General features: G+C 43.0%; 1 protein-coding gene across 22 annotated transcripts in view; it reads left to right on the top strand.

Moving 5' to 3' along the window:
• The window catches only part of TRPM3 (transient receptor potential cation channel subfamily M member 3), a gene marked incomplete at both ends in the record, with an annotated part of 743026 nt that overhangs the window by 658372 nt on the left and 57561 nt on the right, over nucleotides 1-27093 (top strand). For 12 of the 22 annotated variants that reach the window (XM_084237416.1, XM_084237432.1, XM_084237434.1 and 9 more), the window contains 7 exons: nucleotides 429-458; nucleotides 1576-1865; nucleotides 2503-2731; nucleotides 5338-5505; nucleotides 9952-10092; nucleotides 15883-16011; nucleotides 21961-22212. In XM_084237416.1, the coding sequence (XP_084093542.1) occupies nucleotides 429-458; nucleotides 1576-1865; nucleotides 2503-2731; nucleotides 5338-5505; nucleotides 9952-10092; nucleotides 15883-16011; nucleotides 21961-22212 (1239 nt within the window). The remainder of the gene's footprint in view (nucleotides 1-428; nucleotides 459-1575; nucleotides 1866-2502; nucleotides 2732-5337; nucleotides 5506-9951; nucleotides 10093-15882; nucleotides 16012-21960; nucleotides 22213-27093) is intronic. The other 10 variants (XM_084237419.1, XM_084237414.1, XM_084237422.1 and 7 more) reach the window with 2 other exon arrangements.

Genomic DNA, 27093 nt, shown 5'->3' with positions numbered 1-27093 from the left:
CCGGATAATTGAGGTCTTTCATAGATATGAAAAACATCTCATGGATTGACTATGTTTCATTCACTATTGCTTTCACAGCATCAGCGTAAACATTAACACAGTGCCACAGCCAAATCTCATCTCAGCACATGCTACAACCAAATAGGATAGTTCTAAGAAAATGGAAGAAACCTAGGCTGTGCTCTTAAACAATCTCATTATGCCTCTCCAGCTTCCTAATTTTATGTGAGTCACCAAAATCACTAAGTCCCTAATTCTCTTAGAATTTCTATAAAGTGGTCCCCATGTGATGTTGTATTTAGTGAAATGAGCAAACTCTATGTGTTATAAAAGAGTGCTCCCATTACATGGTTAAGTTATAGAAAGATTCTTTTCTTAACCCTATAAAAAAAAGATCTAACTTTGTGCATAACATTTTTTTTTAACAGCCCAAAGCTTTGAAACTGCTGGGAATGGAGGTAAGTGTTTGTTCAAATTATTAGTGTCAATTATTTATTCTCTTTATTATATAATTTAAAGTGTGTGTGTATGTGTGTGTATACACATAACTCATTTCAGTGTGAGGACAAGTACACGATTCTAAAACAAGGGGGTGAAAATTTTCCCAGTATCAAGGGAGAGGCCAGGCCGTTCACACAGGAGCTTTGAAAATTCTACCATGAGGTTATGTTAGCATTGCAAACAAGAAAATAAATCCTATTTGCAATACTAACTTGAAAACCAAGGAAGCATATAAATTCCAGTAAGTGAAATCTATTCATGGATGTTTACAAAAGGCAAAAAATCCAAGGGACTAAAAACATTTCACAAATGCCTCTAATGAAGGTATGCAGAAACTCGAGACAGATGATCTGGTTTCCCACCCTTTGTTTATGTGGTTATTGTCATACATCCAAATAAAAATCTAGGATGCCTTTGTCCTTTCAGTGGAAAGGCTAGTGCTGTTCATGAAGTACAAATAGCCCTACCTATAGAGGGAAAAAATGGACAAAACTGAAAAGAAAAAGAAATCAGCCTATTAAAAAGTAGGTTTTTTTTTTAATGTTCTATAAGGTTAAGTTTGTTGGAAGGGAAGGGGAAAAGACACTTGCATAGACACAAGCAGGCAGAAAGCTGCAAAAAGTACTTTGGAAAGTTAGAATATAACCCTGCTATGTCCCCATAGGATTGTACCTGTGCATTTATTACAACTTGTTTTATTTAATTTGCAATTTTTTTATTTTATATATTTTTTACATCATTCTTCATTTGTGTACAATGTATGCTTTCTCATCTCAGCTGTAGTCCCCGTGAAATTCCCACCACCAATTCACCCATGTGCCATCACCACAGTCCCTGTGCACTTCCCTCCCCTGTTTTGATCCTACTTGTTTTAAAGTCAGGTGTTACGAGCTTGTGAGTTCTTTTAGGCAGCAGCTGGCCTGGTTCATTTCTGTATCTACCCCAGAGCTGGGCCAGTGGTAGATAGAGAATAACTATTATTTGAACTGAATTGAATTGAATTTGATTGGATTCCATTCCATTCAATTGATTCATTTCTAACTCCACTTCTGTGTTTTTCCCCTAAAATTACAGGATGATGTTCCCTTGAGGCGAGGAAGAAAGACAACCAAGAAGCGTGAAGAGGAGATAGACATTGACTTAGACGACCCTGAGATCAACCATTTCCCTTTCCCTTTCCACGAGCTGATGGTGTGGGCTGTCCTGATGAAGCGGCAGAAGATGGCCCTGTTCTTCTGGCAGCATGGGGAGGAGGCCATGGCCAAGGCCCTGGTGGCCTGTAAGCTCTGCAAAGCCATGGCTCACGAGGCCTCTGAGAACGACATGGTTGACGACATCTCCCAGGAGCTGAACCACAACTCCAGGTTGGCCTGCCCAGAAAATGGGGTGGGGTGGCAGGGAATTGGGGTTGGGGGGAAAGAAGGGAAGGTGGGCCCAGATAGAAAGAGTCTAAGCTGCCCAAAATGCTAAAGGGAGTCAGTATCACCTGGATGCTGTACACAGAGGGTGGACCCAAATAATTAATGTTTATGATGCACAGTGTTTGATACAGAGACACGTTGCTGGTACTTAGATTCATGTCATCCTTTCAACTGTCCCAAGAGGTAGGTCCTCATTTTATGCATATTATAGCTAAAGAACACGAGACTCAGAATTGAAGTTACTTGTCTAAGATCAGTCTCTTGTGGTCAGCAAGACTCATGTCTGTCACTTTTAAGAAGACAAACTCCCCTCTAATTGTTGATTTATTGGTCAGTGTACCCCATTCATACACTTTGAATTGGGGTCCTTGAGTACTTGGATCATGCTTTCACTTACTCCCCAGCTCTGAACTTGGTATTTGGCACACAGTTGATGCAATGAATGAACAATCCAGACCCCGTAAGAAACAACTGGACCACAAGGCAACTAGCTTTTGTGGCTTGGGCAGTGGGTCCCCACTTTCATCATCTAAGACTCCAAGATAGCCAAAAAGATGACCCCTCACATTCTCTCTTTCAGGGACTTTGGTCAACTGGCTGTGGAGCTCCTCGACCAGTCATATAAGCAGGACGAGCAGCTGGCCATGAAACTACTGACGTATGAACTGAAGAACTGGAGCAATGCCACATGCTTGCAGCTGGCTGTGGCTGCCAAGCACCGTGACTTCATTGCCCACACGTGCAGCCAGATGTTGCTCACAGACATGTGGATGGGCCGCCTACGGATGCGCAAGAACTCAGGCCTCAAGGTCAGCACGCCCAGCAGGCCCTATGGGCTATAAAGGCTGGAGGGCTGGTTGGAATGTTCCAAGCCAAAGCTGCAGTGGGGTTAGGCATTCTCTTATCTCAGAAGGTAGTTCTAAACCCCAACTGTGCATCAGAATCTTCTGTATATCAGGATTTTTTTCATATAGAAGCTAAGGTCTCCCCCAATTCAGCAAAACCAGAACCACTAGCAATGGTATGTAAACATGAATACTTGTCAGAAGCTCCAAAGGTGATGGTCACACAGGTAGCATTTGTTGTGCCCCAGGAGCCACTAACTTAGGCAGCCTTTCACCTCTGTGCCAGCCTGAATGTCCTGTCCCTTCTGTGTACCCTGCCATGAAGAGACATTGGCTCTTATCAGCTATACTGGGGAAAATGTTTTGATTGGAATAAAAATGAGATACATTTATATGTAAAGACATTGTTAAAAATCCTGATCTACTCTTAAGTCAAGCACGACAAGTTGCAGACTAGTATGCATAATGTAAGCCCATTTTTTTTTGAGTGCATGTGTAGTTATATAAATATATACATTAATTAACGAAAAATAAAAAGCCAGGAAGGACACATGGTAAATCATTTGCACTGGTTACCTGTGTGTTGATGATGTAACTTGCATTTTTTTTTAATAATAAATTTTATTTTTATATTCCCCATACAATTTCAACCCCCCCATTTTGACCCCAATCCCTCCCCTCCCGCCACCCCCCCCAAAAGTGTCTCTGGTTCATAGATTTTTGTTGATTTTGATTTTCACTTTCTTATAGTTATTCATTTTCCTGGTCCCTTATTTAAGTTTTCTAGATTCCTGCTATGAGTGAGACCATCCGGTATTTTTCTTTTTCTTTCTGGCTTATTTCGCTGAGCATGATGCCTTCCAGCGCCATCCATGTTGCTGCAAATTGCATGTGTTTATCTTTTTTGAATGCTGAGTAATATTCCATGCTGTATATGTACCACATCTTCTTGATCCAGTCATCTATTTTTGGGCATTTGGGCTGTTTCCAAAGCTTAGCTATTGTAAATAGAGCTGCTATAAACATAGGGGTGCAGGTGTTCTTTGGAATTGATGTTTCTGTGTCTTTTGGGTAAATACCTAGGAGTGGAATTGCTGGATCATATGGAAGCTCTATGTTTACTTGCATTTTTGTGGGGTCTTTTTCAATGCTATTTAATGAAAATACTAAATTGAAAGAAGTAATAGAAAGACAGAAAAAAATGGGATAGGGAAGATTAGAAGAATGATTTCAAATACTTGTTTAGAGTACATGGCTGTCACAGCTGAAGCAAGGCTCAAATTTATGAAGCACTACCTGATCTGGGTAAATGTGAGGTCAACCCAAAGCAGAAGGGCCACAAGACCAATGCAATCGCTGAGGCCCCCTGACTAAACCAGCAGCCCCTCCCCATGACCCTTCCCAGGGGCTTTTGGCCCCTAGTCACAGTAAGGCCTAAAGAAATGGGTTGTGGGCATTCCATAGCCGCTCTGCTAGTGACCATCCAGCCCTCCTCTCAGCTCCCAGGACAGGGTGTCACATCCCCTGAAGGATGCCAGGATGCCACCTGAGCCTCTGGGCCTGCCAGGCATGCTGGAGTCAGAGTCACCTCTCTCCTCTTCTCTTAGCTGCTCTCAGGCCCTGTGGGGTTCAAGCATCGGCCATGCCCACCTCTTATTGGGGGATCATTTTGACATTATTTTTATTTTGGGAGCTCTCTTAGTTCCTCACTTTGTTCAGTTTCTTCAAAAATTGCATATTCAGAAGCCTCATACAACAGAACCATTGTAGGATTAAAGGAGGAAGTGGAAAATTTAGGGGGCACAAGTCAGGTATCATTGTCATCATTCAGAAAAGCACTCATTCCCTGGCCAAGGGAGAAAGAAACTGGCTTCTGGTGAGAAAGAGCAGTGTATTTATACCATCATCACCTGGAAACTTAAGCAAATTGTCTGTACAGGAGAGAAATATCGAGCTGGACCCTTGGGGGTATTTGTGCAGGGGCATTATCACAGTGAGAATACAGCGCATGAGCTGAGTGTGTGTGTGTGTGTGTGTGTGTAAATGCAGGGGAGGGTGTCAAATGAACAGCATGCTTTCCCATAGGACTTTCTCAAGGTCAATTTAAGACAGTGTTTTTTAGAGATAACCCGATGACACATGATCAACTCCATTTGACACATTAGCAAATAAATGCCAGTGGACATACATATAAATTGATTTCACAGTTAAGTGCTCTCTAATGATTAAACGGGAATCTAAATGCTTTCCCACTTTTGCCATGGGTAGAATCTCTCCTTTGCCTCTATTCCCCAGGCAACATGGGTTTTAATTGGGTAAGATACTTTTTCCTCCAAAATCAGACTGAGCTACTGTGCGTTAGCATCCCCAGATGGGCAGAAGTGACCTTCTAAGCATGAACGTGTCTAGTTAGTCAGCTCAGCAGGTCCTCACAGAGCCACACAGCACCCCTGGTGCACATACATGTGCACCCTCACACTCACCACACCCCAGCCCTCTGATTCTAAGCAACCACCCTGATCTTAATCCTTTAAATGTGATTATTATTATTATCATTATTATTACTTTAGGTAATTCTGGGAATTCTACTTCCTCCTTCAATTCTCAGCTTGGAGTTCAAGAACAAAGATGACATGCCCTACATGTCTCAGGCCCAGGAAATCCATCTCCAAGAGAAGGAGCCAGAAGAACCAGAGAAGCCCTCAAAGGAAAAAGATGAAGAGGACATGGAACTGACAGTAAGAGAAAAAAAAAAAAAAAAAACCTTAACAAGGAACGCAGCTATTGTCCACAGATTAGAATCCCTAATCCACTTGTCCTGTTGATACAACTTGAGATCCTCCAAATCTTGAGTCAACCTCCCAGCCAGTGCTTTCATTTAAGTTTTGAGACCATGGTACTATAAAAGTGTCTGCTGTGTGCACAAGTACCAATACCATAGGGACTAATTTCACATGGAATCCTTCAGCCAGCATCAATGATTCAGGCCAACCCAATGAAATTCAAAAGCAAGGCACCCTAAATTTTCCAAACAGGTAATGCTTCTGAAACAACCAGGCAGGCTCAGCATGCAAAGAAGGAAAGGGAATCCATGATTTGGGAGCAGCCAGCTTTTCTGGAACGGCTCTGCTGATCAAAAGCTAAGTCTTTATCTGTCTTTGGGGTCAGGCTCACAAATGCAGGACTAATTGAATTTTGAGGTTTGTATGGAAGGCTTTTATTAGCCCTTCCTGGTATAATTATAGAGCATGGATGCTTTGTTCTGCAGGGGAGTGGGGCAGCTGGGCATGGGACCGCTTCCCACAACCCCCGCCTGAGCAGCGTGACTGCCGCTGGACTGTATCCAAAGCCTAAAAATATCACAGACTGTTAAAGGGACAAACAAGGCTTCAGAGCTTTGGAGACATCAAGCTCCCTTGATATTCCCCACCCTCTACATCACCCTCACCAATGACTGTGGTGGCCAGAAGAAGCTGTAAGGGGAGAAAATAAAACTTGGTTTTGCTCGGGTGACAAAATGCCTGTGCAGAGCTGTCCTCGTGGCCTTACCCTGCAGAGTATGCTTCCCCCAGAGAGAAAATGTTTCCTGCAGGAGGTCCTGCCTAAAGGTCTGTTTTCAGGCACAACCTCAGCCCCAAGTGCAGCAGGCATATGCACTGGGTGACTCTCTAGTTGAACAGTAACTCACAGGATTTAACTCAGAAGTCAACCTTTGTTTTGGGTTCCAGGATTCTTTAAAAAATTGATGCACACCCCTGCCTGTCTGCTAGGATTAGATGGAATCTTCCCAAAAGATCTTACATTAGTTTTGGTCTCTGAAGCCCATTGAGGCTAGTAAATAGTATTTTGATCATTCCCAAAAACACGGCAATAGTAATCTGAATCTTTGTTGAAAACTTCAGCAGAGTAGTAAACACTAGACACTCTGGAGCCAGACTCCTACCCCATCACCTACTCACTGTGGGACCTTGGGCAGAGGATTGTGGGAATAACAACTTTGGCAAGCTCAGAGTATACATATACAGACTGGGGCCTGGCCCACAGCAATTCTTGATAAATGTTTGATAGCATTGTTATAACAATGCTAAAAGTTTGACATGCACTTACTCATGGACTCCCCAATCCCACAAGGTAGGTACGCTTTATTACCCCATTTTACAGATGAGGAAGCTGAGGCTCAGAGCAATCGAATTACCCAAAATTACCTAGCTTATTTGTGGCAAGGTTGGGATTAGAACCAAGGCTTACAGACTGTATTGGTCATACTTTTCATTGCTAAGCTAGAAGTGCAAAATCTTTCTTCCTACCTGGACTTAAATGTAGACACTCAGTTGGATTGGTCCACCAGGTAGAAGAAAGAATCCCAAAGTGAATCACAGCTCCTCTGTCACATCTGAATGGTCTTGTCGTTGCATACATCCTAGGAAGGCGCCAGAAATGAAGTCAGCATTCTTTCTGGTTGGGCATCAAGGAAGAAAACAAAAGAGGCAACTCTTTTCTGCTCAGTCTAGAGCTCTGAACCCCAGATCCCATAAGAAGCCACAATAAAAGGCACTTCTCTCAATTGGGAACAGAGTCTGTTTCCCAGGAAAAGACCCCCTAGAGCATCACTGCCTGAACTTCTTCCCCACAGGTAGAAACAGCAAAAGAAAAGGAGGGGAGAGATTTGTGGGCTGGCAAAGTAAGGGGTGGACAGCAGTTGTCTTTAAGGTAGACCTTCCTTTGGCCATAAAGTTCTTGTCTCTCCTGGTGCCCTGGTCCTGGTGCTCCCTCCCTGGTCCAGGGCTCAGGAGTACAGCTTATTGACACCTTGCTCCTTTCATAGGACTGAAAATTGAGTTTTTGTGTTAAACCAACATATCTTCTCTTGGAATGGGAAGTTTTCCCTTGATCCTTCCAAAATATCAGCCTCGGTTTGCTTCATTTTAGTAGTCTTTAGTAGCTTAGTTACTGCAAAGGATCTTTCTCAGACTTGGCATCCGCAGCCAGCCATCACAGAGTCTCAGATTCATATTGTGTGCTTTTATCTGTTTTGACTCGCTTGCATTCAACTTTAAAGAATGTACGAGGAGACGTTTGAGTACTGGAAAAGGGAATCAACAAAATCAGCAAGTTAAGCTGTTGAGGCTTGACTTAATGAAATGTCAAAAAATGCTTTACTTAAACCATAAAAGGCAAGGCTTCTAAAAATGCATGCACTTTGGAATGCCTCTGAATAATAAAGGCAAAGCAGGTTATTGTGTTTCTGTTTTACCTGAATTGCCAGGTAAGTGTCTTGTACTTTGACAAGACCCAGGGTATCATTTTAGGTCTCTTGGGAAGCCACTGTTCTTAGAAGTCACCCCACCACGCCATTCTCCAAAATGCCAAAAACCTTCTAAATCACCCTTAACTCACCTCCTTGTGTCCCCAAATGACATTGTATTATTGGGCATATAAATAAGGAGAACAGAAATAGAATTATTATGTTACATAAATGACAAATTACACAGTGGCAAATATCACATAACCCCAGAGTTCTTCAAGGTCAGTGATCAGTAGTAATAAAATTCGTCACTGTCTAGCATGTGTTACATTCATCACAAGATTGACTCAGTTCACTGATGAAAACAAAGCTTTGATAGGTTGTAGTAGGAATGTTACCTATTCTAGCCAGAGGATCCATAAAGGAATGGCAATTACCCTCTCCAGAAATCCTATGGGTTACAGGTAAATCATTGGTGATTGTTCAATATTTTGGTAAAGTGGGTATTCAAGGCATCGATAAAAATAGTCGAAACTAGTATTTGAATGTTTGGGCAGGGTAGTTTGCAACCAGAGTTATCTGTTTCCAACTTCAAAATAAATTTACCTTATTCCTATGATTATGTCTCTCAACTTCAAACTCCTTTTCAGTACTTTTACTCATCCCAGTGCCTAGTCAGTCTCTGAGCAGTGATAAGGCTTCACCCCTTTCTCATACTTGACAAAAGTCTCACTATCAAACATTCTAGAACAAATCTTGTCTTAGGACAATAATAAAGAATTAAAGCCAAGAAATTATGCTGTAATATATTCCTAATAGCACATCTTTGCCCTGGTGAGAGATCCCACTAGATCTTAATCAAGAATATCTGAGAAAGTCTCAGTTCACTTTAAAAACTAGCTAATATTTATTGAGCACTTATTAAGCGCCAGGTGCCAATTGATCTGTAGACCACTGTATAGTAGGGGTTTATTACCCCCATTTCACAGTTTAAAAAGCCAACTCCCACAGAGTTTAAAAGACTCACCTCAGGTGCCACGGATTCCAAGTGTCTGTGTTATTGCTCAATCCCCGTTCCCAGTGACCCACAGTCCAGAACTCTTCACCATAAGGATCTTCACTATCTTTGGGGCATCCTCTCCTTTGCCACACAGGCAGGCATGTGTCTGAATTTTTTCAAATTCTACCTGTTTTTTCAGCATTCAATGATTATTGTTGCTGCTACTGGAATAATTGCATTCTTAAAGCAATCACCAACAGTCTGGAGATCAGGGCCTCTCCAAGTCAGGCCTGAATCCCCAAGTCCCCCCTGGGGAAGTCTCCCACACAGAGGGAGGGAGTATACCTAGGGGTCCCCATGCAACAAACACCAGCAGCAATTCAGGGTTTAATATCCAGAAACCAGATATGTCTAAGGGTGGGGGAGATATTCTTAACCTAGCTAAGCTCCAGGCATGTCCAATCACTTAACCTCCCGAACACTCATAACCTTTAAAAAAATTAGGTATTACTGGCTCATTTACCTTTGACTTAAAGGTCATTAGCATGAGTGGGGACAGAATTTGAACTCAGAACTGCCTGTCGCACAACATATATGAGGAAAAAGGATAAGGAGGAAAAACAGATTCCTGGTTTTCCCAAGCTACAACATTCTTCCTCTCAGAAATCCAGGTACTGCCCATTGTCCCGAGGGAGGGCCAGGCCAACGGAGGGGAGAATGGTGAAGAATATCCCTAAGGCCTTGCATGTCAGGTAAAAACTCTTCTCTTCTAAGTATAATGCAAATGCTCACTTAGGAAAGACTCAGCCTCTAAATATCAGGGGCCTTGGGCAAAACTCTGAGATTCTGCGGGCAGGCTTTCTTCATCTGTAAAGCAGCACCGTGAAGGACAGGCTTTGGAGCACCCTTCGTGATGATGTCAATTGTCTTCTGCTGTAGGCAATGCTGGGGCGCAACAGTGGGGAATCCTCCAGGAAGAAGGACGAAGAGGAAGTTCAGAGTAGGCACCGGTTAATCCCCCTGGGCCGAAAAATCTATGAATTCTACAACGCTCCCATCGTGAAGTTCTGGTTCTACACGGTAAGCATCTTTCCTTTTCTCCTTCCTCATGGGTGACTGGCCCAAAGAGCCCAGGTCTGTTCGTCATGCACCCGTGTGCTTTCCTCTGTGAGTGACACCAGGAGTGCCACACGGGCAGGAATGAGAGCTCCGTGACCTTGCTTTTTCCCGGAGCTTTGCAAGATTCGTGGAGTGTGTGAGGCAGCAGCTGCCACAGCTGCATTTTTCCTCCTCACGGAAAATAAAGGAAATGGTAAAAGTGAGAACCCACAGAAATAGAGGTGAGATGAGTATGAGTCTAGTCTAGCAGGAAAATAGATGTCCCTTTACAAAACACTTCTATGTTCTGGAAGGATGAATGTTAGATCAGAGGTGCTCGTTTTAGACGCCAGTCCTGGGTTTGGGGGCACATTTGGCAGGTAAGGACTGAGCGGTGTTAGAAAGCGACACCACTGAAGATGGCTAGCATCACTTTGTCACTATTCCCAGTCTGCTAGTGTCATCAAACACCTTTTCTTGTTCTAACACAATTAAATAACTTACAAAACCCAAGCAGCAAAAAACGACTCCAGGCGACTACAATCACAGCAAACATTCAGTAAGCACATTTGCAAACATTGTCAGCCCACAAGATGATAGGCTGTCCCTGAAATAGCCTCCTGATACAGTAGGAAGGACCCAACTGTTGGCTTTCTACTTTTCAATGCTATTTTAAGGTGCCCTCTGGTCCAGGTCATCCCGCCTCTCCGCAGCCACGTGGAGCTGGGCCACATGACTAACAGGGTGTCTGAATTTGCAGCGTTGCCCACACACAAAACACACTTGAATCAGCAATGGGATAACCCCAGTCTGAGATCCAGATGACTCAAATGACCAGATGAGGCACTTTTTATTGTGTCTCGCATGCTAGCGCTCAGTGCTGACTTTCTTTCAACGCCTTTCTGGCCTCAGCGCTACTGGCTTTGGCCCAGAGTAACTCTTTGTGGAGGGAAGATGTCGGGGCATGGCAGCCGGCTTAGCGGCAGCCCTGGCCTCTGTCCTCTAGCTGCCAGTGGCACTCTCCACCCTCAAGTGACAACCAAAATGTCTCCAGACATTGCCAAATGTCCCCTTGTGAGTAAACTGCCACCAATGGAAAGCCGTTGCTTTAAAACATGGTCTGAAAGAGGCTGGGAAATTATCAAAATACAAATGTTAGATTTTTTCTTTTTAGTAACATAAAAGTTCAAACTATTAACATAAAAAAATTCTCCCACAGGAAAAATAAGGTGTGTAAAAATCATTTCTATTTATATACTTTATACAGCTATATGTTATTTTTGCCTCAATAAAACTAATTAGTGATGACAAGCATGGGTTTTGGACTCAAATGCCCTAGTAGAAACCCTGTCTGTGTCCTAGTATTATTATGCCACCATGCACAAGTTACTTTAACATGCTGACCCCAGTTTCCTTCAGAGCGGATAAGAATAGTACCTACTTTGTAGGGTTTAATAGAGATTAAGTATGGTAAACTATGTAAAGCACTTAGAACAGTGCCCAGAACACATAAGCACAGACCAGCTGTGGCCAATATTATTCTAGACTCATCACATGCGCAGCAATACCCAGTGTTTCATTCATCCATCCACTCAGCAATAATGACCTTAATGAGCGCCAACTCTGAGGCACTCTCAGTGTTCTATACATACTCTCTCTAACCTCACAACAGTTGCATCTAGATAATATTTCTGCATTTAGTTTCTGCATTCACTAATTAGTTTTCTTGAGGCAAAAATAATATATATCCATATAAAGTATACAAATAGAAATTATTTTTTACACACCTAATTTTTCTTGTGGGAGAATTTTTTTATGTTAATAGTTTGAACTTTTATGTTACTAAAAAAAAATAAATCTAACATTGTATTTTGATAATTTCCCAGCCTCTTTCAGACCATGTTTTAAAGCAACGGCTTTCCATTGGTGGCAGTTTACTCACAAGGGGACATTTGGCAATGTCTGGAGACATTTTGGTTGTCACTTGAGGGTGGGGAGTGCCACTGGCAGCTAGAGGACAGAGGCCAGGGCTGCCGCTAAGCCGGCTGCCATGCCCCGACTGCCACAACCAATTCTCTCCTTTCTCTACTACTAGACTGCCCCGATTGTCTCCACCAGAACAGGGTTTGGCAAATGACAGCCCACAGGGCCCATCTGCCCCAATGCCTGTTATTGTAGCCTATGAGCAAAGAATGGTTCTGATATTATTTAAATATTTAAATAAAATCAAAAGGGGAATCCTTTGTGGCACATAAATGTTATATGAAATTCACATGTCAGTGCCTGTAAAGTTTTAATGGAGCACAGCCAGAGTCACTGGTTTCCCTATAACCTGGTGCTTTTGTGCTATAATCACAAAGCTGGGCAGTTGCAGTAAAGACCATCTGGCCTCCAAGACCTTAAGGATTTACTATCGGACCCTTTAGAGAAAAAAGTTTGTTGTTCATTAAAACATGGTTAAAGAATACCAAGAATGACCTAAAAAGAATTATTTATCTCTTAAGAGCAGACTACTCACTTCCCTTTGCAAGGTACGTTTCTCTTTTTTTCTTATCTGTGCTCAGTATTCATTTTATTTCCTCAATTCCTCTAATGTCCATTTATTCAGCTGAGGCAATTTGTTAGGCAAGGATGTTTTTAAATCATAATTGCCCTCACTGGTGGAGCTCAGCCACATTTGTTTTTAAAAAACATGGCTACCTAGGTTCTAGCCCCAGGATGCTGCCATCACTGGCCTGGGGCATAGGGCTATCTCAAATCTCCCAGGCTGCAAGGAGCAGGGAGGTTGAGAACCACTGCCTCAGATAGAGAGGCCTGTTTTTGTCCCATTATTTCCCAAACTTCCATGATGATGTGGATTTTTGTTTGCAAATTTGTTTTTGTTTGCAAATGCAAATTTCTGCCCCCCACAAACCCACTAAATGAAATCTCCAGGGAGGTGTCTGAGAGGTACTGTGTTTACCCCGGTGAGGCTTATGGTCAGGGAAGCCTGGACACAATGCTTTGCTGGTATCATTTGTGGATGCCAAGCTGTGAAGCCGCCATTTGGGGGCGTGAGGCCCATGTACCCAGCTCCATTCAACGTGGCTGCCAGCATCACCCTCACAAACCCATCAGAGTGGAGGCCCCAACCCTGTTCTGCTGTGTTGACATAATGTGCCTTTTCAGCAATCCACAGTTATGTGTTATCCACAGTTATCCACAGAGCCCAGGCCTCCAGGAAGTGAATGGAGATGAGGTATGCTGATCTTCAAAATCCTCAGAGATACCTAACAACAAAATTCAGCTTTACGTTGAAGGTCACACTTGCTTTAGTTTGATCTCTGTAAGTGTATTTCCCACTCTGACTTTCAAAGGTTCTGAAAGACAGGACACACCTCGTCACCACATACCTCGCTTCCATATCCTAGCAAGTTTCCCCAAGGAGTAGCTTGGGTCCCCTTCTGTTCCATGAAGAAGGTGGGCAGACATCCAACTGGCTCCCAGATCCGCTGTGTGATGAGAGCCCATTTCAAGTGCCCAGCTGGAGATCATGCCAACGTGAGGCACGGAGCCCGCTCAGTGGCGACAGACTCCTTCCTCTGCTGATACCCACCCCCTCTGCTCTCCAGGGGCTCGTGAAGCCCCACCAGCAATCCGCAGGGAACTGCTACAGGCTTTGGTGCTTGCACTTCATAGTGCAGGGACCAGGCATCTTGGTTGATGGAAATTTTATAAAAAGAATATGTAAGCAAATAAAATACAAATTTCCATAGGATCCCCACTGATTGAAGTAAGAATCAAAAGGTCATCCTTCTGTTCACAGCTTGTTAAAGCTTACAGAATATCTACGTGTGTGGATATGTGCACATTCATGCACTCACACACAAGCACATCATGTTAAGGTAACCCAAGTCCCCCCATGTTAGCCAGCTCCCAGACAGGCTGCTCCCCAGACAGCAGTCATCCTCCGCTGCACCATTTAAACATAGTTAGTCTTAGTTTTGGAAATCCGAATTTTGAGAGTAGCCCCTAAATATTATATTGCAGCTTGATTATGGAAAGAAAAGGTCACTTTAGAGTCAACTGTGATTTACAGAAGAAGGAGGAGCTAAAAATAATGATAGTGAAAGAAGTATAAACAGTAATGAGAACAATTTTTAAAAGAAACAGGGAGAATAGGTAGGAATACTTAAGAGGGGATCAAAAGGATGCAAGACCTAGGGTAAGAGGAGAAAAGAAGAATAGATGTTTCTTAAAAAAGAAGGTAAATAATAAAATTAGGCACCATATGGTAGATTCATTAGACAGCCACTCTGTATCAGGGGACACACACACACACACACACACACACACACACACACAAATCTCTCAGGTGGAGAACGAGCCCCTGCCAGGTCTCCAGCATCTACCTATTCTCATGCGTCCACACTTGATACCAGGGAGCCCCTAAGTATGTTCACCCTTGAAGAGACTGGCTCTGTAAATGCCTCAATAATAATATCTTTGATTCATATTAAGTATCTACTTATTCATTTACCCACAAGAAAAAGAGAGGGGGTGACTGTAAGTAGAGAAAATAGCATTTTTTTCTAGTGCTATAGGGCTGCGGGGTCCCCTGCGCACTCCCAGACAGACTGCAGCTTGCTCCACGGTGTAAGCTGCCCCCAGGGCTCCGAAGTCATTGTACCTCCGAAGCCCTCAAGGCTTCAATCCTTTCACCCACACTGTGTCCTTCTCTGCTCTGAGCCTCTGCAAAGTGCAGAATATTGGAATAAACTCACTTTTGGTTCCTACTTACTGCTTCTGAGGCCCCTAAAGCCCACAAGTACCTTATTCAACCTGAATCATTGCCCAGAGAGGATTTAGCTCTTATGCCATTTTCTTCAGGGCAAATCTTTTTTTCCAGAGGTTTCTCAGTCCCTTATGCAAGAAGCTCACCAGCCCTCCTGGACCCCACTCATCTGATATAACTGGGTCCTCTAATGACAGTCACCCAACCTGAAACCTGAGGAATTATCCTGGGACACTCAGTCAGTCATATTGGGGTTCAAACGATGGTGCTAGATCCTCATGAGGATTAAACCTCACTCCAAGCCACATCAACTGCAGACACTCATTCCTTTCTATAAACGGCTTTGTCTTATTTCAAAGAAGCAGAAATCAGAAAGGAATAGCCTAAGTTAGGGGTGGAAGGTGGTGCAATGGAAAATAGGTAAAATGGGTCCAAGGTACTGCCCAGTTAAACACATTAAGGTAGGAGAAAAAAGAAGACATTAACTCAGAAGAGAATGAAAGTGGAGCTTCCAGAATAAAGTCTGGACTATTTTTATGTTGGTTTGAACAATTTACAGTTATAGCATGTGTCTCCTTTCTCTTGGCTATTGAAGCAGCCTGGCATTCACCAGGCAAAGATCCTACTGCTGTCCTAGTTCAAGAACCTGAGGCTCCTGCATGAACAAGAGCAGGCTCTTAAAGGAGAGGTTCCCTTTTTTAGCCAGAAGACACGAGAAACTAGGTACTTGCAAAACAAAATGATGCATCGTGACACAGGCCCAAGCAAAGTACTGTATCCTAGAAATACATTTAAGCATCAAAAGAAGATTGCATATTAAATTATTTCAAAGATTGCTGTCTTTTTCTTTTTTATTCATTTGATCGTTTAGAGCTTTTAAGTTCACTAGAATTCCGAGTCCTTGTGCTGACCTTGTGCTGTGCTGTGGGTACAGTGGCCTTGCCCAAGGGCAGGGCTCCAGCCTTGCAACCAGAGCTCTGTATTGTGTTTCCTGACAGCTGGCATACATTGGATACCTGATGCTCTTCAACTACATCGTGTTGGTGAAGATGGAGCGCTGGCCTTCCACCCAGGAATGGATCGTCATTTCCTACATTTTCACCCTGGGAATTGAAAAGATGAGAGAGGTAACCAGAAAGGAAAAGAGAGGTTTCTGTAAAGGAAAATATGGGAGAAACACAGTGGCTGGTTACATATACAAATGGAGGGAGGTGGGGATGCTTGGGATCCCAGAAACTTCATGTTTCCTCTAATGCTGCCAGAGACACAATGCACTTGACATTGAGGCTGCTTCTTTCCTTCTTTGACCAAGCTAGGGAGGCTTCCTGGGTGTGGTTAGAGGGCTGGCATTCCCGAGTGCTTTAGGATTTAGTCTGTTTTCTGAAAACATAGTTCCTACCCCAAGAAAGCCCTCAATCCTCTTTGTACTATTTATACATCTCTTTACTTGTCCCTATAAACATGACTTTTTACATGTGTCCAATTTTTCAAGAATTCAATTTTTCCTCCTCTTAACTCCCATAACAAGCCCTTTCTCGGGGTGTCTTTGGACACTGCCCAGCAATACTCCAGATGCATTTCAGCCACACTAGGAGGGACTATACTTTGAATCATTTATTTATTCTCTGGTCTATTCCCTCTCAATATTTACACACACTTCTGGGCGCCAGCCTCTCCTCTAGCCCCAAGTATCACCGAGATGAAATAAATCTATTTCTCGTCCTTCAACTCGAGGAAGGGGGTCCCTCTCATCTGCTCCCGCCCCCATTACCTAAAAGGAACCATCATAACGCCACCCCCAGCTGACTTATTTCAAGGCAAAACTAACCTCAGGGGCCCTCAGATTCAGTCACTAAATGCATGTGAGGAAACAACAGTCCACCAGGGGGCTCTGCAGCCCCGCCCAGCACAAGCCGCGAGTCCCATCCCAGCCAGAAGCCCTGGAGAGGGCAGGTCTGTGAAGTCTGACAATCCCTCCACATTTCCCCTGGAACTGGAGGCAGCAGAACAGGCCTTTTCTGTAAGAATTGCTGCCTTTCAAGTCCATGGCACCCTCGAGAGCTCTGGAACAATCCTATTCCCTGAACTGTTCCCTGTGAGTAGAAAATATATTGGGCTGCACAGAGAAAAGGATTCATACCAATCCATAAATTCAAGCTGGCTTTCATTACTAAGACAAGTTAAAAGGCCCTTAACGTTTGGGTTTCAGCTCTAGAATGTTCTCCTCCAGAGACAAAGATGCATTATCTATTGGATGCAGCCCTGCTAGAATCTCTATATCCTTAGTATATGTATATATTATATATAATACACATTATATTCAGAGCCCTTATGTACTTTTATTTTTTTTAAAGATTTATTTATTTATTTATTTATACAAGCACTGGGTACAGTCAGAAGCACGGGAGGGTGAGAGAATTCACCAGAGCCAGAGCGGGGAACAGAACAGGCTGACTGATGAAGTACACTGCTGAGGGGAGCAGCAGGAATGGCAGGAGAGGTCTGTCGCACCATGTGGTACCCTCACCGGTTGCCAGGGATCGAACCAGCGCTGCTGAGGCTGCGGGCAGCTTCTCAGCCCAGTATTCAACAGCTGCACCACCAGGGGAGGCCCCCTTATGTACTTTTAAACTGCTTTGGGGATGTTTAAATTCTAACCAGCATGCCCTCATACTGAGAGTTGGGGTGTGGCTACACTGGTCTCATTTTATAAGGGACTGAATTTTTTTTTTTTAATGAATACCTTATCTTGCCTCATTTCAGCTAGTTGTCCACACATGGGTCTTCCCATTCATAACGCCTTCTACTTCCTCCCCACTATTGTGTATTTCCCATTTGTAAACTGAAAAGCAGCCATAAATTTGCTTTGGTCTTTGTGTAGCTCTCTGAGAACAGAGCCTGGTGCCACGAAAGGCCCTGTGACTGTGAAGTGCCAGCCCGCCCTCTTGTATTTAACGCCCAGATGCATATTCCTTCCCCATGATAAGCAGAAAAGGAAAAGACTTGAGCAGGGAGATTGGACTCTCTCCAGGGACGAGACTGGAAGAAGACAGGGAGCAGTCTGTACTCCACGGACTGTTCTGGAAAAGACTGCCAAATAGGCAGGCTGCCAGGAACCTCAAGGCCTGGATATCCATTTCTCCTGAGGCGGCATATAATAGCAGAGAGGGCAGGGCTTTGGAGGCTGGGGTCAGCGGGGGTTCAACCCCAGAGCCCTTGCTTCTGTGGGAGCTGTGGGGAGGGCGGCACTGACCACTCAGTGTCTGACATTTTCCTCTTCGGCCCAGTGAGGGAGCACCTTTACCCCCACTCCATGTCCCATTAAAGAGATGTTCAACCAGCAGGGGGTGAGGACCCCACAGTCTACCTTCATGTTGTCTCAAAGGCAGACTCAGGCCCCCAAGACTTCAGATGCAAGATCCGGGAAACGTGGAAAAGCTTATGCACTTCCTTGCCACCCGAGGGACACACAGGAGGGCTTTGTGGTTTCAGATGTTGCCTCCCATTCCCAGCACCACATACTTCTGCATACAGTCACCAAAACCAGCCACTGTAATCCCTTAATAGCATGGAACTGCTTACAATTGTGCTTTGGTAGATGTTATCTCATTTGGTTTCTCCTCCCCTGAACTGTGAGGCAAATGGGCGGCTGTTGTAACATCCTCACTTCCCAGATTTGGGAGCTGAGATTCAGGGATTCAGCAAACTTTCTGCCTCCCACAGCTGGAAAGGACAACCAAGTCGTAAACCTAACTGATTCCTCCCAGGCTCACTTGCTCTTTCCACCCCAGCCATGGGATTCAGTCTGCAGGTCTCCTCAGCCCCAGGATCCTCAGAGCTGTCTGAGCTAGTGGAAGGCTCAGGTGGTAGTTGGCATTTTTTAGCAATAGGGTATTTTTTAATTAAGTCATGTACATTGTTTTTTGTGTTTTTTTTTTTTTTTTGGACATAGGCTTACGTAATAGACTACAGTATAGTGTAAACATCACTTTTATGTGCACTTGGAAACCAGAAAATTCCTGTGGCTCGCTTTATGGTGATATTTTATTGTGGTGGTCTGGAACCAAACCTGCAATATCTCTGAGGGGTGCCTACAGTGAAGATATTTTTATGAAGCTCAATATAAAAAGAGACATGATAGCCAAGAGGCTTGGGTGAAGTGGGGGTGAAAAGCTGAGGCCCCACCCTGCTCCCTTTCTCTTCTCCAGCTGCTAATAGAAAAAAAAAAAAAATGTAGTACTTGCAAAGTGCACTGGGAAGAGGTATGCCTCTATTTAAAAATGAAACCTCTGCATTAACCAGCTTTAGGGAAGTCTGGGCAAAGGGCTAGGCATTCCCTGTGCCCCCCCCAGCCACATTCAGACATATTTTTGCCATTCAGACCTGGGCAGTGAGGACGGAATAGTGGGACACCAGCCGCTGCAGGAATCCCTGATGGGAGGACAGGACAGTCTTTCTCAGCCTCACCCACACAACCTGGGAACTTGTTAGCAATGAAAACCATTGAGCTGCACGCCTTGAGCTGCTTTTCTGCAAGTAGAAACTCTAGAGGTGAGGTCAGCCCTCTGTACTTTGACCAGCCTCCAGGTAATTCTGGTGCATGTTGAAGTTTGAGAAACCCACAGCTAGGATTTAGAAGTGAGGATCCCTAAACAGAGGATCCACTACACTGACTACAGAGGATGAAGAAGGAAGCTCCCTGGTGATCCTGGCCTCCTGCACAGCCTTCCAAGCCCCAGTCCTCACTCACAAACAACCCCCTTCCGTAGATCTCAGGACAGGGTAAACCACGAAACGGGGCATGAAGATGCAAATAAATATTCGCAGGTTAGAGTTGTCCCCAGCCTTTTCTCTCCTCCGCTTGAGAGGTCTGAGATGGGAAAGGGGTGGTCTATGGCTGGAGGAGGTGGACGTCTCAGGAGCAAGCACAGAGGTTCAAGAAGGCAGCCCCGCCACTGCACCACACCAGGTCAGCCTCCCAGACTCCCACATCCTGGGGCAGGCTGCAGTGCAGAATGGTGTCAATGCCCACCACTCAGCTGTAGATTTCACAGGTGTGATGGCAAAAAGACCCCCTCTAGGTTTAAGGTAAGTCAGAGTCCCACCCAGCAGCTAAGATACACACGGACAAGACAACTGCTGTGAAGTGCCCATGCAACAAGCAGTCAGTCAACAAACACTGTCTATTAGTGTCAGGTCCTGGGAAACAAAGGGTCTGCCCTCAGTTTACAATCAAGTAGAGAGAGATGATAGGTGATAGACAGTCAGACAGATGGACAGAAAAATAGAGGTATGCATGGAAAGGTGATAGATGATGCACACACATGCCTGCAGAAGAGAATTTCAAATAGTGATAAAATCTTCAAAAAAATAAAGTAAGGGCATGCATGAGAAAGTGACTGCAGGTGGATGGTCAAGGGAGACCATCCTTGAAGGGGAAATTTCAGCAGAGACATCAAAGGAGAAGGAGAACCAGTCATGTAAACTTGAGAGAAGAAAAAGCCCACAATGAGGAGCGAGTGCAAATGTCCTGCACATAGAGTGGGCTTGTTACACTTCAGCACAGGCACTGCAGGGTAGGGAATGGGGAGGTCATGGTGGGACATGAGGTGATTCCACTAGAAGAAGTTTAAATCTTTCCATCTTTGTAATGGAAGCAGTCAGGTTTGCATATTCAATTATAATTTTCTTTCATTTTTGTTGCTGTTCATATATCTCTAAAGTCTCTCTTTTTAACATTGAGATATAAGTAATGTTAGAAAATGAACAACTCCTGGGCCTCCCTGGTGGCGCAGCGGTTGAGCGCTGGGTTGCGAAGCTGCCAGCAGCCTCTGCAGGGCCGGTTCCATCCCCGGCCAACAGGCGATGGTCCCACATGGCGCGCAAACCTCTCCTGCCGCCCGCTGCTCCCCTCAGCAGTGTACTTCATCAGTCTGCCTGTTCTGTTCCCCGCTCTGGCTCTGGTGAATTCTCTCACCCTCCCATGCTTCTGACTGTACCCAGTGCTGGTATAAATAAATAAATAAATCTTAACAAAAAAGAAAATGAACAACTCCTCCTAGGCTAGAACTTGTTGAAGTTTTACCTACTCACACAATTGTGTTATCACTACCTGAATCCTGGCTTAGGGCTTTATTAGTTTGATTTGTTTTTGTTATTAATATTTCATTATTGAAACATGCTTTCCTACTCTAAGGAATTTACAGCCAGAACCAGAAGGTAAAATGTGTACTAAAAATAATATAGTTCAATAAAGAAAGCATCATTTCCAAGGAGATATTCTGTCCCTCACAGAAAAGAGAACCCCTAAAAGGGGTCAGAGGAACCTGTCTTCAGATGATCTGGCTTCCTTGCCCCTGACCCATGCCCCCTTTACATTTAAACTCTAATGTTGTGCCCTCCAGAGCTCTCTCCTGAGGTCAACAGATTCTGTCCTGTTACATTCTTCTAGGAATGTTCTCTCTATCTTCTTCCTTAATTAGAACCTGACTGCACCAGGCCCAGTGCAAATGGCTTAGGTTTTTAAAGATCATTCTGAGGGCTGGTCAGAGAAAAGACAGGGTCTGGTGGGAACCATGGCAGGAAGGATACCAGTTAGAAGGCTGCTACAATCATCTGGGAGATGTGATGGGGCTTGGAATAGAGTGGCAGCATGGAGGTGGTGAGAAATGGTTACATTAGGTTGTATTTAGAAATTAAGGTGATTGGACATTTTGGTGCAGGGAATGTGGTGGAGGAGTCCTCCTAAGTTAGTGGACTGAGTAACTCAATATGGCAACTGTTTATTGAGTGAAGGGGGGTTTTAGAGATGGCAAGACAACATGAATCAATCATTTTATATAGCAAAACCTTAATGTGTGTATCAGAATTGTAAGACAGACAAACTGATTGCTTATATCTGCCTCTGGAATATTTGAATCTGGATAACCTAAGCTTTAGTTCAGTTGCACTTCCAGGAGATGTAGGCAAACAAAATAAACACCAATATCCACTAATAAACCAAGCGCTTTCTAACTGGGCTGGAAATAGAGACCCAAATCAGACCCAACTGCACTCTCTTTTTTCCTGCCTTTTAGATTCTGATGTCAGAGCCTGGGAAGTTGCTACAGAAAGTGAAGGTGTGGCTGCAGGAGTACTGGAATGTCACTGACCTCATTGCCATACTACTGTTCTCCGTGGGAATGATCCTTCGTCTCCAAGACCAGCCCTTCAGGAGTGATGGGAGGGTCATCTATTGTGTCAACATCATTTATTGGTACATCCGTCTACTAGATATCTTCGGCGTGAACAAGTATTTGGGCCCATATGTAATGATGATTGGAAAAATGGTAAGCACAGTCCAGTCCTCTGACTCCATGTTATAAGTTCTCAGAGGTGGAGTGGAAAATAATTCATTTGGGTTTGCCATCAGTGTCTGACTGAGATGGCCTTGGGGTGCTTTATTTTTTAATTCCTTCTGAGTGGTTGGGAGTTTGACTACATCTATATACATACCTAGAGAATTAACTATCACTCCCCATTCCCTACTAACTGACAAATACATATATATTAACATCATCTATTTTGTACCATATGCTTGACTATGAGTTGGGTATAAAAAGATTCTCATTCCATAATATTGATGATGAAAGAGAGAAGTCAGTCTCATGTAGTGTGAGCAGGCTGTAATAGAGATATGTATAAAGTATAACAGGAGCAAAGAAAAGAATATTAGGTAGAGAAGGCTTCCCATGAAAGCTGACTCTTGACAGGATTTTGGAAAAGTGGGTCTCCACTCCAAATTTTTAACAGATTCTTTTTTAAATGAAGTTCTGAAAAATGCCTTTCTCTAAGCAAAGGGAAGAAAAACATCATTTATTTGAATCGGGTTGAACTTGTGTTGAACATTTAGGTTGAGTTTGTGTTGAACATTAGGTTGAGTTTGTGTTGAACATTAATTTCTATAATACATCATGTGTTTTGTTACACTGCAGAAGATGATTAACAAAAAAATGCTGTCTGTTAAAAACTAGGTTCTAGAATGATGCTCCCACTTGTCTTATTCTTAAAAAAATAAGAATCCCAAGTGGCAAACTAATATGCCTCCCAACATATGGCTATGGACTTGTTCCAACTCTCCTTGACCAGACACCAGTTTCAGACTGTCTCCAGAGACTGAGCCCTGGAAGGATAGCATCTGTGTGCACAAGTGAACAAGCTCCTTCTCCAAACTCACCAGAGAAAGAATTAGAGCCTCATGCTCAGAAACTGGGTACTTTTAGTTATCCTGATTCTCTAAGTGTGTCCCCTACTACACCTTTATAGGACATATATGGAAAAGCCAAACACGCCCTTCTACTCAAAAACCTCTTTGCCAATAAGCTCTACTACATTTCCATTGTCTGAGCTATTGAAACAAATAATTGGTCAGTAGATGGCCTTTATCATTTCTACTCAACTTTTACTACATACATCATTGCTGTTGGCCTTTCAGTCAGCAAATCAATATTGTGTGTGTGTGCCTCTGTGTGTGTGTCTGTATATGAAAAATTCCACTGAAATGAATGTTAAATAACCAAGGCAAAAGCACTGATAAACTCTGCCAAAGGAGGGAGAATTTGAATCAATAATGAAGGGGCTATAAGACCTTGAGTAATTTATTTAACCTCTTTGAGACTCACTTTATTCATTTCTAAAGTAGTAATAATAAATGCCTATCTCATAAAGTTGTTGCAATGATTAGAGATAGCACATGAACTAGACAACAGTACCTGGCTTATAGTAGGTAGCTGATCAAATGTCTGTTATTATGCTCATACTATGTTTGTTAATGCAAACATATTCTGCTCTATGCCTAACCCTTTTGTATAAAAGGTTGGTATTTATGAGATCGGTGTTATTTAGGAATAATGTCACCATGCTCAGTCTAGAGAGGAAAAGCTTGGATTCAACAAGCTTAAGTTACTTACCCTATTGGGGGTTTCTGACTAAAGAAAAACATGTATCTTGCTTTGTTTCACTGGCTGTTATATCATCTTCTTTTTACTTCAGTAATGAATTTGAGATGATGGTGAAAATTCCTGTCTGAAACCAGATTTTCAGCTTAGAGTCTATGGAAAAGATTTAGGAGAGAGCAGATCTGTGGACCCTCCACTGAATTTATATATAAAAATGTGTAGGCGTATGAATTTTCTGGGCAGAGAGAACACAATTCCATGAGATTCATAAGCATATTCTCAAGTGGACCCAGTGAAAGTGAAGAACTATAACAGCTGTAAAATTAGGCCAAAATTTCTCAACCTTGACGCTACTGATATTTTGGATTAGATAATTCTTTACTATGAGGAACTGTCCTGTGCTTCATAAGATATTTAGCAGCATCACTGGCTTCTCCCCCACTAGAAGCCAGTAGTGCAGTGTGCACACATGCACACACACATGCATGTGCACACACAATATGACAACACAAATGTCTCCAAATATGTCCCTTGGGGGGCGGGGCAGGAAGGGAATTACCATCTGTTGAGAACTACTGTATTTATTACACAACTACATGATCTGATTGGTTGTTTTTTATTCCTAATTGATTGTTACTTTATTTTATTTCAGTAAATAAAATCTGAAAAAAAAATCCAAATGTATTCCTTTAAAAAGATTGGGTGACATTTAAATACCTGAAATAACTGAAGTCACACGAAAGTAGTGAGATTATTTTAAAATCCATGTCTATCATTTTAATAATGGCATAATTATCCCCAGTTTTGACTCAAATGAAAACTTACTTATGGAGCGAGCAAGAGAGATGTACTACATTTTCTCCACCTTCTAACTTATGAATGACTTCACTTATCAGTCAAGAATAAGTAGAAAATGAGTATATTCGGGGGCTTTGTTCTCTTTCATGGGGCTCTTAAGATAATTAGCTCAATAATTGAGTCACTGATCCAGAAAGTAGGTAAAATATGCTATAGAATTTATCAGTGAGCATGATAGACTAGCAGGCTGCAAGCTGAAGGAAAAATGCCCAGATGTGATTATTCTGAAAGGCCTTCAACATTACAGAGCCCCTAATCAGTACTGAACAGCCAAGTAATTCATTCTGCCCTGTGGTCTAGGGACAGAGCTGCTGAGCTTCCCGGACACAACAATGATCAGGAGTCCACTATGAAATCGCTTCTATGAGTCTTAGCATTATATAAGAAACAAGTGCACCAAATGCCTCCTCCCAGCATGGAAAGCATACTCTCCATTGTGATTCAAATTGATCTGCAGGTCCTGACCCCTTTCCTTCATGGTGTACTTCCAAATGAAATTCTCTAAGTCTCAGCCTAAACTAAGCTCAATACTGCAAAATAAAAACAAAAATAATAAGTTATTATTTACTATGTGCAAATACCACATCAGACATAACATCATCATTACAACCCCATGAAATAGGTTTTTATTATCTTCATTTAACAACTAAATAAACTGAGACAGAGCAAGGAACAAAGCCAAGATTCAAACTCCAACCCACAGCTCAGCTTTGTTCTAACTCTAGTAACACTGATTAAGAAATGACCACATTAAATACATCATGTTATCACATTTAATCCTTACCCAAAAAAAGATGCATTATTATTGCTGTGATAACCCCATTTTACAAATGAGAAAAACAAGGCCACCTTACTGTTTTTACTAGCAGAGTCAAGATGAAAATTTAGATAATACAACACCTGAGCACACGTGTTGTTAACCACTACAGCTTTTACTCTCCTCTAGAGAACACAACCAAAGGACATTTACATTTACATAAATGAGACAAATTCACCCCTCTTAACATTGAACCAACTGAAGAAGTTAGATTTAAAAGCAGAGTTAGGGCCTCCCCGGTGGCGCAGCGGTTGAGCACTGGATTGCGAAGCTGCCCGCAGCCTCTGCAGCACCGGTTCGATCCCCGGCTGCTCCCCGGCCACCGGAGGAGGGTCCCACATGGCGCGCAGACCTCTCCTGCCGCCCGCTGCTCCCCTCAGCAGTCCGCTGCTCCCCTCAGCAGTGTACTTCGGTCCTTCTGCCTGCTCTGCTCCCCGCTCTGGCTCTGGTGAATTCTCTCACCCTCCCGCGCTTCTGGCTGTGCCCAGTGCTTGTATGAATAAATAAATAAATCTTAAAATAAATAAATAAATAAATAAAGGCAGAGTTAGCCAGCCTCAGTTCTCCACTCCACTAGGTTTCAATATTTGTATGGAAGCTAAGACTTCTTTGAAATATATGAGGCTGAGTATTTGGGGAAAAAAGTTTCCTCTTGTTGACTGTTTTCAACATTTGGATAGATATCACAATCAAATCTGAGTGAAAACAGTCCTGAGAAATTAAATTACAACGGTTGCTGTATTTACTGGCTGTGTTTTCTTGGGTCAAGTTCCCAAATCTCATGAGTACATACTTTCCTCTCCCCCATCTTTCAATCAATCTAAATAAACATAATATGAGGGACCCACTTGAGTTTTCCCATTAATAAAACTTCTTGTAAATAAGTGGTGAAAGAATTTTACAAAAAAAGAAAGGATGAAAACAGATACATGTTTCCTATAAAAAATGTTTCAACACAGCTGGTTTGCTCATTTTAAGAGAGTTCGGAGGCCACCAAGTTGTGAAAGGGATGGCTGACTAACTAGCACGTTTTTATAAGGACAGTGAACAAATATTGAGAAACTTTTGTTTAGTTTCAAAATCAGACAATACTTGAGAGATGGATTTAATAGTTACCCTAAAAATCGATTAACTGGCCTAAAATATACTGAGCCCCCAGTGCACTTAGGTATGCAGGAAGACAGTAATGTTTTAATTCCAATAACAGGCTCTATAACTAATCTAACACCGACATTATTGTTGAATGGGCATCCTTTCGGGAAGTCTGATCTTCAGGAGAGGGTAGGGTTCTTTTTTGTATTAGATGGTTTGATGCAATGAATAGACACCAATCTTCACCTAGCGTAAGCCCAAAAGGACTTACAGCAAGGCACGATGGAAGAGACTTTACACATTACAATTACATCCACAATTGCATATTACAATCACTGTCTGAACTCTCTCTCTCTCTCATTCATATTCTCTCTCTCTCTCTTTCTCTCTCTTTCTCTCCTACCCTAGCCCCTTCTCTTTCTCTATCTGTTTTGTTTCACTAGAGAAGCACTCACTCTCAAACACTCTCTCTCCCAACTTCAGTTATAAAACTTCAAAGAGAGGAT

This window comes from Talpa europaea, assembly GCF_964194135.1.
Source record: "Talpa europaea genome assembly, chromosome: 7".
NCBI lineage: Eukaryota > Metazoa > Chordata > Mammalia > Eulipotyphla > Talpidae > Talpa > Talpa europaea.
Note: the sequence above shows the minus strand (reverse complement) of the source record. Positions and strands in the feature narration are given on the sequence as shown.